At 40.8% G+C, this 15,889-nt stretch overlaps 2 protein-coding genes and 1 long non-coding RNA gene across 10 annotated transcripts; 2 read left to right on the forward strand and 1 right to left on the reverse strand.

The window, feature by feature from the left end:
* Positions 1 to 72: 72 nt before the first annotated feature.
* On the forward strand, positions 73 to 12,115 carry LOC135349676 (uncharacterized). Of its 6 annotated transcripts, none has more exons than XR_010398969.1 (6): positions 73 to 189; positions 342 to 444; positions 931 to 1,110; positions 8,245 to 10,405; positions 10,475 to 11,229; positions 11,873 to 12,115. It is a non-coding gene; the product is annotated as an uncharacterized LOC135349676 (long non-coding RNA). The 6 variants fall into 6 exon arrangements; XR_010398968.1 differs by having other exon boundaries at positions 8,245 to 9,577; positions 9,816 to 11,229; positions 11,873 to 12,114; XR_010398971.1 differs by having other exon boundaries at positions 10,305 to 10,405; positions 11,873 to 12,109.
* A 168-nt stretch (positions 12,116 to 12,283) lies between these two features.
* Positions 12,284 to 13,467, reverse strand: LOC135349670 (coiled-coil domain-containing protein 103-like). Of its 2 annotated transcripts, none has more exons than XM_064548225.1 (5): positions 13,325 to 13,467; positions 12,883 to 13,113; positions 12,774 to 12,830; positions 12,487 to 12,637; positions 12,284 to 12,432 (listed from the first exon to the last, which is right to left on the reverse strand). In XM_064548225.1, the coding sequence occupies exons 1-5, from the start codon at positions 13,465 to 13,467 to the stop codon at positions 12,334 to 12,336; spliced, it is 681 nt and encodes a 226-aa protein (XP_064404295.1). In that variant the 3' UTR covers positions 12,284 to 12,333. The 2 variants fall into 2 exon arrangements, with proteins under 2 accessions (XP_064404295.1, XP_064404296.1); XM_064548226.1 differs by having other exon boundaries at positions 12,883 to 13,109; positions 13,321 to 13,467.
* A 26-nt stretch (positions 13,468 to 13,493) lies between these two features.
* Positions 13,494 to 15,505, forward strand: LOC135349668 (lipoyl synthase, mitochondrial-like). Of its 2 annotated transcripts, none has more exons than XM_064548222.1 (9): positions 13,494 to 13,675; positions 13,779 to 13,942; positions 13,996 to 14,089; positions 14,152 to 14,389; positions 14,448 to 14,505; positions 14,586 to 14,714; positions 14,770 to 14,915; positions 15,043 to 15,113; positions 15,175 to 15,505. In XM_064548222.1, exons 1-9 carry the CDS (start codon positions 13,628 to 13,630, stop codon positions 15,352 to 15,354), a joined length of 1,128 nt encoding a protein of 375 aa, XP_064404292.1. In that variant the 5' UTR covers positions 13,494 to 13,627; the 3' UTR covers positions 15,355 to 15,505. The 2 variants fall into 2 exon arrangements, with proteins under 2 accessions (XP_064404292.1, XP_064404293.1); XM_064548223.1 differs by having other exon boundaries at positions 13,526 to 13,660.
* Positions 15,506 to 15,889: the final 384 nt, after the last annotated feature.

Genomic DNA, 15,889 nt, shown 5'->3' on the forward strand with positions numbered 1-15,889 from the left:
GTCAGAGGAGTGGTGTCGGTGTCGGTGTCGGTGAGTGACGTCATAATAAATAAGATTAAATGTACGTGCCATCTGATGCGCATGCGTAGATTGGATTTTCTACCTCACGAGGAAAGAAAGACAACCAAAATGATCTCAAGAATCCAATGGAGTCTTCTCACCACGAAGCCAACCCAAACTAAGCAAATGGTAAGTGATTTGTTGTGTACTTATTTTGTATATTTACCAACTTGTGTGCTATAATATTGTACGTGTGAGGTGATAATTTATGCCGTTTATATACATTGCATTGTGCATTCTGCAGTCAATGCTGTGACAATTTGTAATGTTGTTTGTTGCAGATGTCTTCATGGTTCACCCAGTGACTACACAAACAGACTGCTGCATGGAGCTATGATGGAGTGATGATGGAGTGCACACTGTTACAGTACAACGGAAGCTCAAGTGAGGGAATAACATCTTGCATCTATATCCATATTCTTATAGCTCTTTATAAAGGACATTTTCTGTTTTCAGCTGTGTACTATTATATTTACTCTGCAACTAGTTACTCGCATCTTGTGCATCATTTCATCCATACATCATAAGGTGTATTATTGGAAATTTTACACTGAGTTATATTATAGTAACAACTGACTGACTGGTACATGTATTATTTCGGCTATGGAAAGCAGCACCCATGCATAACTGTAAGACCTCTAACCATAGACCTCTGCTCTATTCACCCAAACCATAGGTTGTGAAAAGTAGGTAGTGTCTTATGTCTGTGGGTTTCCTAGAGTAAGCTTGTGGGGAAATTACTGTCTATAGTACTCTTCTGTGGTCTATGCATGGGGCACTGCTTTCTAGCTGTTAAACTGATTATTAACCCCAGTCTGCACATTGTCCTTTTTACTTTGATGAATTTCCTTGTCCCTATGCACAATATAGGGTATAACAGACCAGACTGGACTGATGCATGCAGCTTCTATTCCCATTCAAGTAAAGATCGTGCAGTGAAGACTCTAACTGCATGCAGAAATCAATGCCATATAATAAACAGACTTAACGGCATGGGACTGGCTTCTCTCTCTCTTTCATTGGCTGAGCTCTGCACTTGTAATTTATAAGGTGAAACAAAACATACGCTGCCATACATGTTAATAATAGCCCATGTTGGTGTTAGATATGTTGCCTGTGCACGTGGTTGTGCATAATTACAAGGAGTTTTCAGGTGCACAAGTATGTAATATCCTAAATGCTAACTGTATTGTCCATCTTGATGAATGTCATATGTGAGCATAATCAGATTTTCCTTTTCACTCTTATTGCCATTACATGCAGTATTATTATAATGTTCCAAAAAAGTTGAAATTAACTGTTGTAAGTAAAAGGTATATGCTGTTAAATATCTAGTACTTCTAGGCACCACTTCTTGTACCTCCTGGGTTTTGCTTTGTTCCCAATAAGCCTCTTGGTCCTGCCTCCCCTCTTGGGCGTTACCTATATAGAGGAGGTGGAAGCTAGTGTAGTATGTATATTAGAAGGAGTTGGTTAGTTTGAAATGAGGTAATTCGGTAATGAAAACAGGTGTACAGGTGTAGCTTACCGCACAATGTCTTTCGTGTGATATTGAAGAGTGATAAACTCGGCCGCATTGTACTTTTCAGAAAGTACTTGCTCAAGACTGTTGAGTAAAGAACAACGACAATACTGCTAGATGTACTACAAGTGTCTTGTTTTAGAAAAGAACAATTTATGTATAGATGTGGTGCATTCTAAATGTATTGTGGGGAAATAGGGGATCTATGCAGCCTATGCCTGGGGGGGGAACACACGATTCCTCCTCCAACGACAAAAACCTATGTCCCGCAGTTGGTAAGCGAGGAACTTCACGTTTATCAGATTGGTATGAGTGCGGCCTGCAGAAATAAATAAGTATAACCATTAGCAACGTTGTCGAACATAATTTATTAAGCTGTTAAAATTTTACCATCCAAGACTGTATTAGTAATTATATCTACTGCTTTTAAGTATCATACAATGCTGTTTTGAGGCATAGTGCGGACGATGGTCATCCTGTATGTGCTTCATGTAGCACGTTGCCTCCCTCACCAAAGCTTTCTTCAGCAGCTTGGATGAACACAATCAGAACACATACTCGGTCGAAGCCTTTGGGGTGAACATCAGAGAACAGTGCCTAGAATGGTAGAAAAAAGTTGCATGCAGCCATGAAAAAACAAAACTAGATTGTTTTATGGCTTGTTTTGTTTCGTTTCGTTGCACTGCAGACAAATTTTGGCAGTTGACATGCGCTTTGTTAGCAAATAGAGTAAAACTGAAACAATGTTTAAAAAAAACAATTACAATTAATAGTGTACATTTTATTTTATTTTCTTGAATTTGTTCTACAAAATGGTATATACAACATTGCAGTAGAACACACATGATTATACTGCTTACTCTTTGAAGTTTTTGAAGATATACTCCCTTGCTGCCAGGGAAGTATTTCCTAAGCGTTTTGTCGTCTATATCCATCCGAAAACGAAATGAAGAGGACTTTTCTCATAGATAAAGGGATAGGTAACACCTCACATCCACACTCACTATGGTTACTACATACAGAGGTAGTAGGGTTGACATACGCTTTGTTTAGCAAATAAGAGTAAAACTGAAACAATGTGTACTTTGAAAGTAACATTTCAGCTGAATTAATGTTTGTACATAGCAAATTGAAATGCCCTGAGAATTGCTGCTACTGTTTTGGCTCCATGAAAATCGACACAAATCTCTGTGTACAGTTAAACATGGATTGTTATGCACATGACGCGTGTCGTGGATTAAAGTTTTTATTTTTATTCGTTATTTCTTTTCAATCTAGAAAGTTGTTTTTGACAAACAAACGATTACACCATTTGAGCCGCGAAGTATAATTATAATTATGTACACTAGGCTGATGGAGGAGGAGGAAGATTCTTAGAAATATCTTTTGAACCTCCACTAAGTGAAATTCAACGTTCAAGGGATGGACGACAGCTTAGCATTTAAGCTTGGCATTTCAACATTGCATATCGTTTTTTATTGGCAGCGTTTGAGCTTTGATCAGCTCACACCACCACGCTTAGTCCCACCACCACTAGTCACACCACAACGCTTAGTCCCACCACCACGCTTAGTCCCGCCACCACTAGTCCCACCACCACTAGTCCCGCCACCACTAGTCACAATCGGTGAAAAATAATCGACTAATGCATTAGAAACTTACTATCTGTTGCTTGACATCTTTGTTGTCGCCATCTTCACCTTTCTCCCCTCTCATTCCTCTTGGACCATCTATGCCTCTCAAACCCATGGCGCCGAGCTTCCCCCTATCGCCTTTTCGTCCCGTAGCTCCAGTTGGTCCATATGGGCCATCTACGCCAGGTGGTCCTCTTTGCCCTTGGAGTCAGTCCTCTTGTCCCTGGGGCCCTGTTGCTCCTGTTGCCCCAGTATCCCCGGTTAAACCATTGTACCCCATAGGCCCTAGCGGACCTCTCGGACCGTTGTACCCTCGTGGCCCTGCCACAGTGCACGCACGTCCCATCCACTCCAGGTATTCCTGGAGCGCCTCTGGGACAGCGTGAAAAAAAATAAAAGGAAAGCATCATTCTTATTATGTCTTGGAAATAGAAGAAGTCCAATGGAGGAGGACCACCCACCACCTTTGGGTCCTGAAATAATAAAATCTGAATTTTATTTTTTTTATTTGAACATGGATTGGGGCGATGCGGCAAAAATAAATGAGCATAACCATTAGCAACGTTGTTGATATTACAAGTATGGAATTACAAGCTTCAGAACATAATTTATCACTATTCAATGTTCAGTTAAGAATCAATTATCAAAGAGATAACACAACTCGAGCTTTACTGGATGTACTTTAGGTATAATAACACATAAATTAGCTGATTATAATAATGTGACATTGTTCTCTGGAGATGGATCCTACTCTTATGATAGTTAACTAATTTGTTGACCGACGGCACCCGGACCCGAGTGTCGTACTGGACGAATCCTCTCGGTCGCAGGTAGCATTGTGGACACAATAACTTGTCCATTCCCTCACTCTTTCCATACTGGAGTAGGCTCACTACATGCTGCTTATAGTTATAGACTGTACAAACGTATTATTTTATTTTATTGTCTGCCAGTATGGCTAGCTTGCAAACACTTCATACCTCAACTGCTGCAACATTGTCATAGCACAATGATTTTGGTCTAGACGTACGCATAATGGAATACAAATTACATTCACCTACTATGATGGTGGACAAAGAAAGCGATCATTCCAAGCCCGATAGTCAAAAATAATCTGCCGACAATGATCCCTACTATGATGGTCGATAGCCAGAGCTAATAGTCTGAGGCCAACAATCAAACTGATCCCGACAAGAGCGATCCACTATAGGAAGTATAACAGCCTCTAGATCTTCAATTCTTTTTTCCAGAATCACCACATAACGATAATATAAACACTTTAGTAAAACAGCATTTATTTAATTACAATAGTGTTGTTGCTAACATACAAATGTATTTCCAATTATCATCAACAGCTTATAAACAAGCCCATCTTTTCCACTCTGCTCTGCTCAACTCAGCACAGCACCACCCGATCACCCTCTAACTTTGAATGTTATACGGAATCCATGAGATGTGTGACCAATTTAAGAGTCGTGCCAAAAAACAGTTTTTAAATTCTTTTGCTGTCCAAATTCTATTGATTTTTGTGTATAAAGTACATTGCCAGAAACAACTCATAGAAAATCTGCAGAAACAATACCAAAATATCACCGTTCGGTTCTGGTCTTCCTCGGCACCTTCATCTGTTCTGTTCATTGAATAATTCTTTTAAATTTTAATTATATTGATTATTATTTTTTGGGTTTCGATTCGGGCATACTTTACAATTATGCTTTCTGAAAGTTGTTCAGCCCCTTGCATGCACGGCAGGCATTAAATATAAGAATGTAGTTAACTACCTTGTACAATCAAGAAAGAACTGATAACAAACCTCAAATTGTTTTTCCCATCCCTGATTTAACTTTAGAACCAATTAGAACGACGGAACAGAGGAAATTGCACACAAGCACAAAAAGTAAAGCCAGTTATTCCTCAATCTTAAAAAAGAAAGTGTGCCAGTGCTTGGCCTGGCATTATTACAACAGTGTTGTCTCGGATGGAGTGGTCTTTTCTATCGAGCACATTCCCAGAGATCTCTGTACGTGTATGGATATGAATTGAAAGTTCATTTAGCGGCACAATTTCAAGTTGACAGTCAGAGTGTGCTCCAACACATACAAACATGACGTACTTTATAAATACGAAGTAGTAGTAGGTAGGTCAATCCTTTCGTTTTCGAATTTGTGCTCCTGCTCTGAACTTGATGAGTTCTATAATCTTCGCAAGCATTTTCTGATTTGCTGTAGTAGATGACGTTCAAAGAGGAGGGGTTGAACGACAGCTTAGCATTTAAAATCATTACAACATCTCATATAATTTCTTATGACAACTTGTCCTGCCGCTTGCATGACTCGTTACACCGTTCCCATCACAATATATATAACTAGATATCCCGACATCAACCGAGGTGGGTAGAATCCCATCACCACGGACCAATAGAGATGGGCAATTTGTTTTTGCTGCCTTCTAAATCCATGGCTCTCAATTATTTCTAATGCAACTACGGCACTAGCCATTGTACAAGTTCACTCCCCTGGCTGGATAAGAGGGACCATTACCGTCTAATGGACATAATTAACTTACAATCTATTTCTAACTGTCCTCCATTCCCAATAAAGAAAGTTGACACTTACGAAAAATTTTGGCCGGTACCTGGCTCTGTTGTAACGCCACAACCCTATCCGTTCAGACTTGTTTCAGTGCCTACTCAGCATACAAACTCATATAGCAACTCAGTTTGCAAGCCTCAAGATGTCATTACGGGGAGCTACGGCAGGTGGCTCTCCTGACTCTGTTTCTTTATCAGAATTTTTATTTTCCATTATTTGTTTGTGTGTTGTGCTATGATATGGTTTCTAGGATTTCCGAGGTCTTTTCTGCCTTGCGGAATTGTTTGGATTCTGTCTCCACCAGCTGAATTCGATAGAATTTGAGGGCGTCTCGAAGTATTCTAGCTTCTGAATTGTACCAGAAGCCTTGAGCTGACACCACCTCTTCAAGGAGGTATTCACGTATATCTGTTTACTATCGAACAGTTTATTGCGTATTCCCATTATAAACTCTGAAGTGTCACCCCCGCTACCACTAAGTCCACCACCACTCCCACTCGTCCCACTAACACCACCCCCATCCTGACTTGTATCCCCACCTGCCGACCGAGGTGGGTAGGATTCCGACACCACGGATCAACGGAGAGGGGCAGTTTGTTTTTGCTGCCTGTTATCTCCATGGCCGTCTATAACTCCAAGAATGACCACGGCACTAGCCCCATGGTACCTTTCACCAATTCCATAACCACCGCCGTCAACTACTTCCACCTTCCCAGTCATCACTTTTATCCCCACCCGCCGATAATCTCGGCACCACGGATGGTGGAGGATGGGACAAGCATGGCCGTATTGTGCCATGTTGTGCTTTTTTGTGGATGGAAATTATCTGACGCAAAATAAAACCATTTTTTGCAAATGCTTTGCGTTATAACTGTTAAATCAAGTTTTCTTTAAGCGTGGTACAAGTAGTGTGCATAATAAAAAAAATCTGACACTATAATTATATAGTTGTCAATAAAGCTAATTGTCCACGTTCATACTTGGATCGGATCCTCCTGTCGCTGCCTTGTTCCTATATCGTCTGCAGCCATTTATCTCTTTTTAATATCTATTCCGTATAAGCTCATGCATACCGGCAGAGTTCATAAAGAGTGAGAAGCTTTCTGTTGGGTTGATGGCGCTTTGAGCATTGCAGTACGGCCACAACCATTTTTTTCGTTAGAATCTGCACCAAATGAATATACTAAGTAAATGAGTGTCCAGCATGGCATCAGCATTATTACATGTATATGCATTGCTGACATTGTACATGCATGTGTGATTAAGTTATTACGATTAATGGTAGTTTTAAATCTTACCGGGTTGTTGCGCCGGTCGTATGTTAACTGCTGCCGGGGCAGACACAGTGGTGGTGGCATAACAGCCGGTCGCCGAGCCGCCATTAGGAAGCAGACAAGTGAGTCGTGAGTAGTGAACTGAGATTATTGAGAGCAGAGTTAACTCGATGAACTGAGGTCAGTGTTCTGGCAGCTTGGAGCAATCTTTCTCGTTCTTCCAAAGACTTTGAATGCAGCCAATCTGAGGTTTTGTTTTGGGAGAATAACACCAACGACTCTAAAGCAATATAGGTGCAATTAGCCGGTCAAGTATGGCGAAATCCCGCTTAGGATTAACATTTGTTTTCGGCACTGAAATTGTGAGACCTCTTAAAGAAATCCTTTCCTGATAGTACATAGTAACCTTGACCACCAGCACGTTTCAGAGCCAATTCCATTAAACAGTGGACTTCAGCCTCATCCATAGATGGTACACGGCTGTTGAATGTATCTACATCTTTACTAGCCATAAACTTACTATATGCTGCTTAGAACCGTCGCCATCATCACCCTTCTCCCCTCTCCTTCCTCTCTCACCGTCCATACCTCTGTCACCCCTGGCCCCCATCTTAACATTGAATGACACTCTAGCTATAGCGATGGACTAGGCAGTTCCCTAATAAGCTAAACATGCTCTAAAATCAGTGACGTCATCGTGTAATCACTTATTGTTTTATTTTTCATGGGTTTGCAAAAGTTAATTGGCAACAACAAAATAATTATATATGTTGCCAAATTTGGAAAGTGAACTGTGAGCTTGAGAGGTTAAGGATCTCACTTGGAACCCTCATAATTTATAGTAATGACCGTTGTAGGCATATCAATGTGTTTCCTGGTTACAAAATGTATGTTTACTATCTATTTCCATGTGAATAACAATACTGCAAGGTTACTCTTAGTGTGTTGTGTAGTCATCCAATATTCTTACTGTTAGCGTGTTCTTTGCCAGGTATTAATCCAATCTCCTGCATACATGTACATGAGAATGAAAGAATTAACAAACTTGGAATAATTTGCATACATGATCTAGAAAATTACTCGCCACATGAAATAAATTATTACTCACCATTTTTTGTAAAGTCGGACCACCTCATCATTCCCCCTTTTGCGCTTCCTCCTAGAACTAGAGGAGGATGCTCCACTGGGTCCATCGTTAGTCGTCGTCGTTAGGATGTTTGTTGCCGTCAATTGTTTGTTGTTGTTCCATTGTTCGTCGTCGTCAGGGTGTTTGTTGCCGTCCCGGGTTCATTGTTAGTTGTTGCCCCATTGTTTGTTATTGTTCCGTTCGTTGTTGGTCCAGTGTTCGTCGTCGTCGTTGTTGTGTTTGTTGGGTCAATGGGGTCGGGGTTATATATTATATTGCACTCTTCTAATTCTACGGAAAACTCACGCAGTGCGTTGATGTTTGCTGAGAGCCTTGGAGGCATGCAGGGAACTAACCCCACTACCTCCCTCAAGACTCGTAGAAGCTCCCTCTGCAAGAAAAAAGAAAATTTAGTGATAAATAATCGAGTATGTATGTAATAAACTTACGTTAGTTTCAAGAAGCTGTTCCGTATATGTTCCCCCCGAACCAGTGCCTCCGCCTTGTCCTCCTTCATCCTCAGTTGGTGGTGGTGGGTATTTGACCCATCTTAGCCATTTGGCATAATCTTTATCACGCAGCTGGAATTTGACTAGTTTAATGTTGGGGCTGGGAACGAGGGTGTCTTTAAATTGAGGATGTAGAATGTTCACAGGGTTAATTATGCACGACTGTACGTTTTTGTGCCAATCCAGAGGAGTGGGCTGTCAAGCATAGGAAATTTAGCAAACGACATTTGATTAGATGAACTGTTAGGCCGAGCCATTACTGACATACACATTAACTGTGCATGGTGCAAAGGCTGTAGCAAGTGGTCAGGCTGGTGGCTACTTTTTGTAGCTAGGTAGGTAATGGTCGTCAATATTGTAATTGATCACTCTAGCTACGCCCCTGCATACAATGGATTTGTTTGTATCGTAACTATAGCAACCACCACATGCCTCTTCACGAAAAGAAAAATGGCGGGAAATTCAAAATGATGTCTACGCGCATACGCCATGCAATTATTGGTCGGCCTAATGCACGTCGCTCAAATGCATGCAACTTGCTGTGAACTTCCTTCAAGTGCTTGATATAGGTCGTGGCATTTCGGTACGAATGATCTTTTAGATCAATCGGGTCTCTCCAAGAGAACTCAGTCTGTATGGAATGATGAAGATAGCTATAAATCGACTGTTAAGAAATTAGCTAGTTTTCTACAATTACGGGAGCTCCGGGGCTGCAAGAAGCACGTTGGGCAAAGTAGTGTTAAATTAAATTTTAATTATATTGATTATTATTTTTTGGGTTTCGACTCAGGCATACTTTATAATTATGCTTTCTGAAAGTTGCCAGCATATAGCACTGTAGGCAGTACAGCTTGGAGTTAGGTTGGCGGCGCTTAGAGCATTGTAGCACCGCTACAACCATCTTTTTGGTGAGAGCCCTGCACCAAATGAATATACTAAGTAAATGAGTGTTCTGCATGCCATCAGCATTGCCGACATTGTACATGCACGTGTGTGATTAAGTTATAACTAGGTGTATCTACTGCATGATTATACTTACGTTAACTCGTCCTGTTGCCAGCATATAGCACTGTATATAGGCAGTACAGCTTGGAGTTAGGTTGGCGGCGCTTAGAGCATTGTAGCACCGCTACAACCATCTTTTTGGTGAGAGTCTGCACCAAATGAATATACTAAGTAAATGAGTGTCCTGCATGCGCCGACATTGTACATGCATGTGTGATCAAGTTATGGAGAATTTCATCAGCACCACATTTAAAAGAGAGATTCCATTTGATTCCTTTTGTTCTCCTCTTCCCTGCTGACCTAGTGAAGAATACTCACAGGACTATTTGAAGCTCACTGCCAGCGAATTTGTATGGGGCACCTATTTGTCCATTAATTAGAAGCTCTTAATTTGCGTTACCGTTCGACCATATACTGTTGTATTTTGTCTATTATTTTACTAATCATAGCTATAAGACGAACAATTCAACTACTTTATCTACTCTATCTGCGTTACATACTATATACACTAAAATTAAGAAGATAATTAACATTTTCGTCATTCGGTTCTGAGTTGTCCCGGGTATGTCTTTTGTTTATCTAGTGTATGACCGTCGTCCCCGTCATCTCCTCTATCTCCATCAACACCGTCCACACCAGGGACGCCCGGTGGACCTTCGGGACCACGTTGGCCTTGTCGACCAGGTGAACCTACGGGAGGAATGGGGGCAATATAGGAAATACATTATTCCTCCTCAAACCTATGTCCTGCAGTTTGGATTGGGGTGTGTTCAGCCTGCAGAACCTAGGGAGCCGGAGGAACAAGATTTGTTCATATGCAATGACTAGTATGATGTTTCAAGAAACTGGTTTGATTTTTTGTGGATAAATTAATGGAATAAAGTATAATTATAATGAAATGATTTATGTCATTAATAAATATGTCGTAAGCTGTCAATCGCACACTATAATTGCAGATGGACAATAATTTGAGCCTAGCCATGGCTACTCAACAGGAGTATGATGACAATCACATACTACTCTACATTCATTTGGTATGCAGCTTTACCCGGATGATGTATCGGGGTTCTGTCCTAGGACCAAACCACCGGGGGGGAGGCGTAGTCCTATAAGAACTGTCGCCCGGAGGTTCTATCCTGATGTTAATTTTACATCCTGCAATAGATTACTCAGACTGCTCTGGCCTTTTGACTTCTGCTTCCTATAATTATCATCACTTGTGCTCCATACATCACATAAATAATATGCCTTACAAGTTATTTTGTGTTTTTGTTTGTGTTCTGATTCATCTTTGCTGTATCAAGATATACAATACATACTAACTTATGAGTTTGTTTGATTCCCTGCAGATGTGCAAGTATAGACTGACTACTTGGACAGTGCAGCTCAGTTTTGAGGTATCCCCTGTGTTGAATATCTCAATGTGGCCATGCCAGACAACAAGCATTACTGCACTGAGGATGATAGCTACCAGAGTTTCAGTCATGGAAGTCAAGCAATATGGAAATGTCAGTGGACCCTGCATGTACTTCTTTAGATCTGCAGACAGTCATGATAATTATGGTGTATGGTGCTTTGCAAATTTAAGGAATTGCCTACAAGCTATAATAGCTATATCTAGAGGTCCCACCTGGCTACTGCACTGCACTGGTGTTCATGTAATATAAATAGTACAAGACTTGTTAGGTCTAGACCAGCCGTACGTTTTAGGAATTTTAATTAAATACTATGATACTTAAAATGTCTTTTTAATGATTTTTTATATTTTTTATGCCTTGTATGTAAATGCATGAGGGCAGAAGTGCACTCTTGACGAGGGACACAATTCACTGTGTCTATTATTCATAGTCTTGGCTTCTCACTAACAACCATGGATGGTGGCTGATTTACACGCCAGGAAGTATGTCTTCCTATAATACAAGTGTCTCTGTCAACACAAGCATGCACCTACAGCTCCAAATTACAAATTTATAGAGCTGAAGTGCAGTCATTCATGGTTCTTATATGTCTTCTTCTGCCCCAGGCTTTATGGTGTAGCCGATAATTGATGGCAGTGCAATATTAGTTAGAGGTGTGCAGTATAAAAGATACTTATATAGCCATCTTTTACTTTTCTAAATTCCCTTATCTCCCTACATTCTTTACGTACAGGGAACTCTAACTGCTGTCTATCATGTGGTCATGGTCATGCATGGTCACATGATGGATTGGTTCGGGATCGAAGCACCCCTATATACTAACTGTCTGTGGATGTGTGTGCATGTGTCTGGATTAATCATAGCTAGCCATTGATCACAATAATTATAGACCATTAATTCTTAATTAATTTTTTGTTCATGTAATTACGTTATCAAACGTTATCAAAAGAGTATACAATTAAACATGGTAACTAATAATTGACATAAATAACGAAACAACAATTAACACTACACACAAAAGTTGTCTATAATGTTCACTGCACGTGTATACAAACCAATTATGTGGTGAAACCTACCCAGCTGCCGCAGTTGGCCTTTTGCCTAATAGGCAGTCTACTTCAATAGTAACATGCATGTACATGTATTCCACCACAAAACTTATGAAATATCCCAGTGTACTTTCTTTACAAAAAATCAGTTTGCATTGCATGAATAAAGTTTAGCTATTTCAGAAATGTCGTATAATGATTGTTCAGTTTCAGATGTGGATAACTGTTGGAATAGTTCTGTGACCTACAGAGGGAGAGAACAATACCTAAACTCATAAAACGCAATTTTTATACTCACTGCCTTTTTCTCTGTGACACTGAGAAAAGTCACTGAGAGGCCGAATCGTGAGGACTTGGAGAGTTGGCTCAGAATGCAGAGTACATGCTCAGTGTCATTGGCAGTGTATCCATCTCTCAGCACCTGTAGCATCTCTCCGAGTAACTCCATGCTATAAACAAGGAAGTATAAAGCATAGAAATTCGAGCATCTTGCATGTCATATTTCAATTTTTTGAGGAATAACTATTATTCAGGTTCTGGGGACTAACTGTATACCATTTTGCATACAGCTAGAAGTGAGTTTACCTTATCTCTACTTTAAAGACCTTGTGTAGGCCAACTCCGCCAATGTTCAGCAAGTACCTGTTGTTTAAGCAGAATAAACATGGGAGATCTCAAACACAGATTTACATACTTGTATTGATCGATTGAACCCTTGTGCTTGAGCTGTCTCCACGCTCTCATGAAGTCCTGTCCATTCTTAGGGAGTGTGCTGCTGTGTTGGTCCTCTGTCCCTGCCTGAGGCCCTTCACTCATGGCCTCCCCTCTCCCTAAATGTGCCACCATGTTCCACGGCTGCTTTCTAGCAGTGTCCATCACATCTTTACGCTCCAGGGGATTCAGGTGGGATGCATTCACAATCTCCCTGAATAAAATAATTAACTCATTAATTTGTTGCCTGGCAACAAGAGGAGTTGATAAACAATACCATTCAGGCATTCTTTATGAAGTATAAGCACTTTCAACACACAGACACAGTAGCTAAGCACTCATGCAACCTTATGGTAAACAGCATTACAGAGGGGATCTATCTATTCATGAAAATTCAAACAACAGTGATGTTTTATACGACTTGCCGAAACTCCTCATAAGTTGCAACTCTCTGGCTCACTGCCCGAAATTTGGCATCATTCTCCCTGGAGTACTTTCTGTCAGCCTGAAGTGCTCCTACTAACTCTCTTTCCAGCTTATTTAAATCAATCCTTCCCTCCCCACTCATCTCAGCTGCACTTTTTGGGGTGGCTGCCAAGTTTCTAATAGATGCCCATTTCAAATGGCATTTGTTTATCTTCTTTTTAAAGCCCATCAGAAGTTGTGAATTGTGCTGATGTGACTAGCTAGCTAGCTAGCACACCAACGTTCTTTCTAGTGACATAACAATGATGTTGAGAACAAGTCTGAGAGGTTTTGCTGTGAGCAGTGACTATGTGAGGATATATTTAGATGCCTGCTGTACTGTACCAAGTCCATATCCATATAGAAGTCTGTCCATGTGCAATAACATGTATAATTTATACTTCATGTATGCAGGTTGTGTCATGTGTACTCCCAAGAGTGTATGTTCCTGTGAGAAACAAGAGCTCACTTACAGAGGAAGAGCGAGAGCGACTGGCCAATGGTCCAGGGTTTGAAGACTTTGTTTCTGGCTTTGCACCACAGACACCTGACCATCTCGTCAGGAAGAAAGGGCAAAGGTATTAATTTTTATCTAAATTGAATAATTATAATTAAATTATGATATATACAGGCTGAGGTTACCAGAATGGCTCAAAACGGAGATCCCGGTTGGTAAAAATTTCACAAAACTAACCAAAGATCTCCGGAAACTCAAACTGACCACGGTGAGCTCACATCATTCTATGCAATGGCCTACTCACTCATCATTATTGTGCATACATTATAGGTGTGTGAGGAGGCCAAATGTCCTAACATTGGTGAGTGTTGGGGTGGAGGGGAGAACAGGACAGCCACAGCCACCATCATGATCATGGGTAGTCAGTGTACTCGCGGCTGTCGCTTCTGCTCAGTGAAAACCTCCCGTGCACCTGCTCCCCTGGACCCAGACGAACCAATCAATACGGCTATTGCCATCGGTAGTTGGGGCCTGGATTATATCGTGATTACCTCAGTTGATAGAGATGGTAAGAGTATTCTTCTGTTCATTTGCAGTCTTAGCATAATAGTAACTGTTGCCTACAGATCTAACTGATGGAGGCTCTGAGCATTTTGCACAGACAGTCAGAGAAATTAAGAACAGGTAACTAACTCGTAGTTTTCATTATTTTGTGTTGTTTAGTTGAGTGTCATGACGTTAGAATGTGTTTATTCTCTTCTCAGATCACCTGCTCTACTGGTGGAGTGTCTGACCCCGGACTTTGGTGGGAACATGGATTACGTGAAGAGAGTAGCTCTGTCTGGACTGGATGTGTATGCACACAACATAGAGACTGTGGAGGACTTGCACTGGTCAGATCAGCTTAGTTTAAATCACTGTATCCGATAATTATAATACTCACTGCAGGTTGGTGAGGGACCCCAGAGCTGGCTACAAGCAGAGTCTGTCAGTGTTGGAACATGCCAAGAAGAGTGTGGATGGCATGGTCACTAAGAGCTCTATTATGCTAGGTTGTGGCGAGACTGATCAACAAGTTCTACAAGCTCTTAAAGGTAATCGTACATTTATACCAGTCATGCTCGAATTTCATCCACTAGGCTTGAGATAGTTCAGAAGCATGCCCAATGAAAGCTTTCATGAGGTTAGTGGTAATGAATTGATGATTTGACCCATACACAGACTTGAGGTCTTCTGGTGTGGACTGTGTCACATTGGGGCAATATATTCAACCAACCAAGTGGCACCTCAAGGTACTCTACAGTGTATTCTCAATCTATGCTTGTATTGATTATGCATATCCACCACATGCAGGTCAAAGAGTATGTCACTCCTGAGAAGTTCAAGTTTTGGGAAGACATTGGCAATGAGCTGGGGTTTGCGTACACGGCCAGTGGACCTCTGGTACGCTCCTCTTACAAGGCTGGAGAGTTCTTCATCAAGAACATTCTCAAGGAGAAAAGTATAAACAAGTCATCCTCAGTCGCCAGCTAGATGTACACTCATAATTATTTCAACTATTATGTTCTTTCATCTCCAAAATAACAATTTTTCACAGTATAATTCATTTTATTTGCACATCATTGTTGTGAATGTAACATTGAGCACAAGAACAATAGCACATGAATGTGAGTTTCTGAATCTATTCCAGTTGTCATAAAAGAGGGGTCCATCATTCCACAGCGACTATGACCTACAAGAATGAGAAAAAGAACGTGAAAATTGACCAAAATAATAACTTTATTTTAGGTAGCATAGGTACGCAAGTGTGTCCCTATTAATAAAGAAACTCACTCTTTAACTTTAGGCTTGTTAGCAGCAACATAGTGGTAGAGGACAACCATCAAGAAGAGGCTGACTCCAAGTACATTGGCAAAAATGGCCAGCTGAATGTCAGTTATCATCTCCCTACAGATAATACTAATTCAACACTGTAGTGTAGTATAGTGTATAGACGAACCTGCTTGCCTTGAGTGTCACAGTTACTGTTCAAGTCCTCTTTGTCTGATCTGCTTAGGGTGCACGAGGT

Source organism: Halichondria panicea, chromosome 16, assembly GCF_963675165.1.
Source record: "Halichondria panicea chromosome 16, odHalPani1.1, whole genome shotgun sequence".
Lineage (NCBI taxonomy): Eukaryota > Metazoa > Porifera > Demospongiae > Suberitida > Halichondriidae > Halichondria > Halichondria panicea.

Excerpts from the sequence above, each read along its gene's own strand:
- LOC135349670 (XM_064548225.1), bottom strand. The coding sequence starts at position 13,467 with ATGAGTGGGGAGGGAAGGATTGATTTAAATAAGCTGGAAAGAGAGTTA. Across the intron at positions 12,638-12,773 it reads GTCTTTAAAGTAGAGATAAG|CATGGAGTTACTCGGAGAGA; the intron begins GTAAACTCACTT and ends CCTTGTTTATAG. Across the intron at positions 12,433-12,486 it reads GTGTCACAGAGAAAAAGGCA|GTCACAGAACTATTCCAACA; the intron begins GTGAGTATAAAA and ends CTCCCTCTGTAG.
- LOC135349668 (XM_064548222.1), top strand. The coding sequence starts at position 13,628 with ATGATGTTGAGAACAAGTCTGAGAGGTTTTGCTGTGAGCAGTGACTAT. Across the intron at positions 13,943-13,995 it reads GTCAGGAAGAAAGGGCAAAG|GCTGAGGTTACCAGAATGGC; the intron begins GTATTAATTTTT and ends TGATATATACAG. Across the intron at positions 14,715-14,769 it reads ACTGTGGAGGACTTGCACTG|GTTGGTGAGGGACCCCAGAG; the intron begins GTCAGATCAGCT and ends TACTCACTGCAG.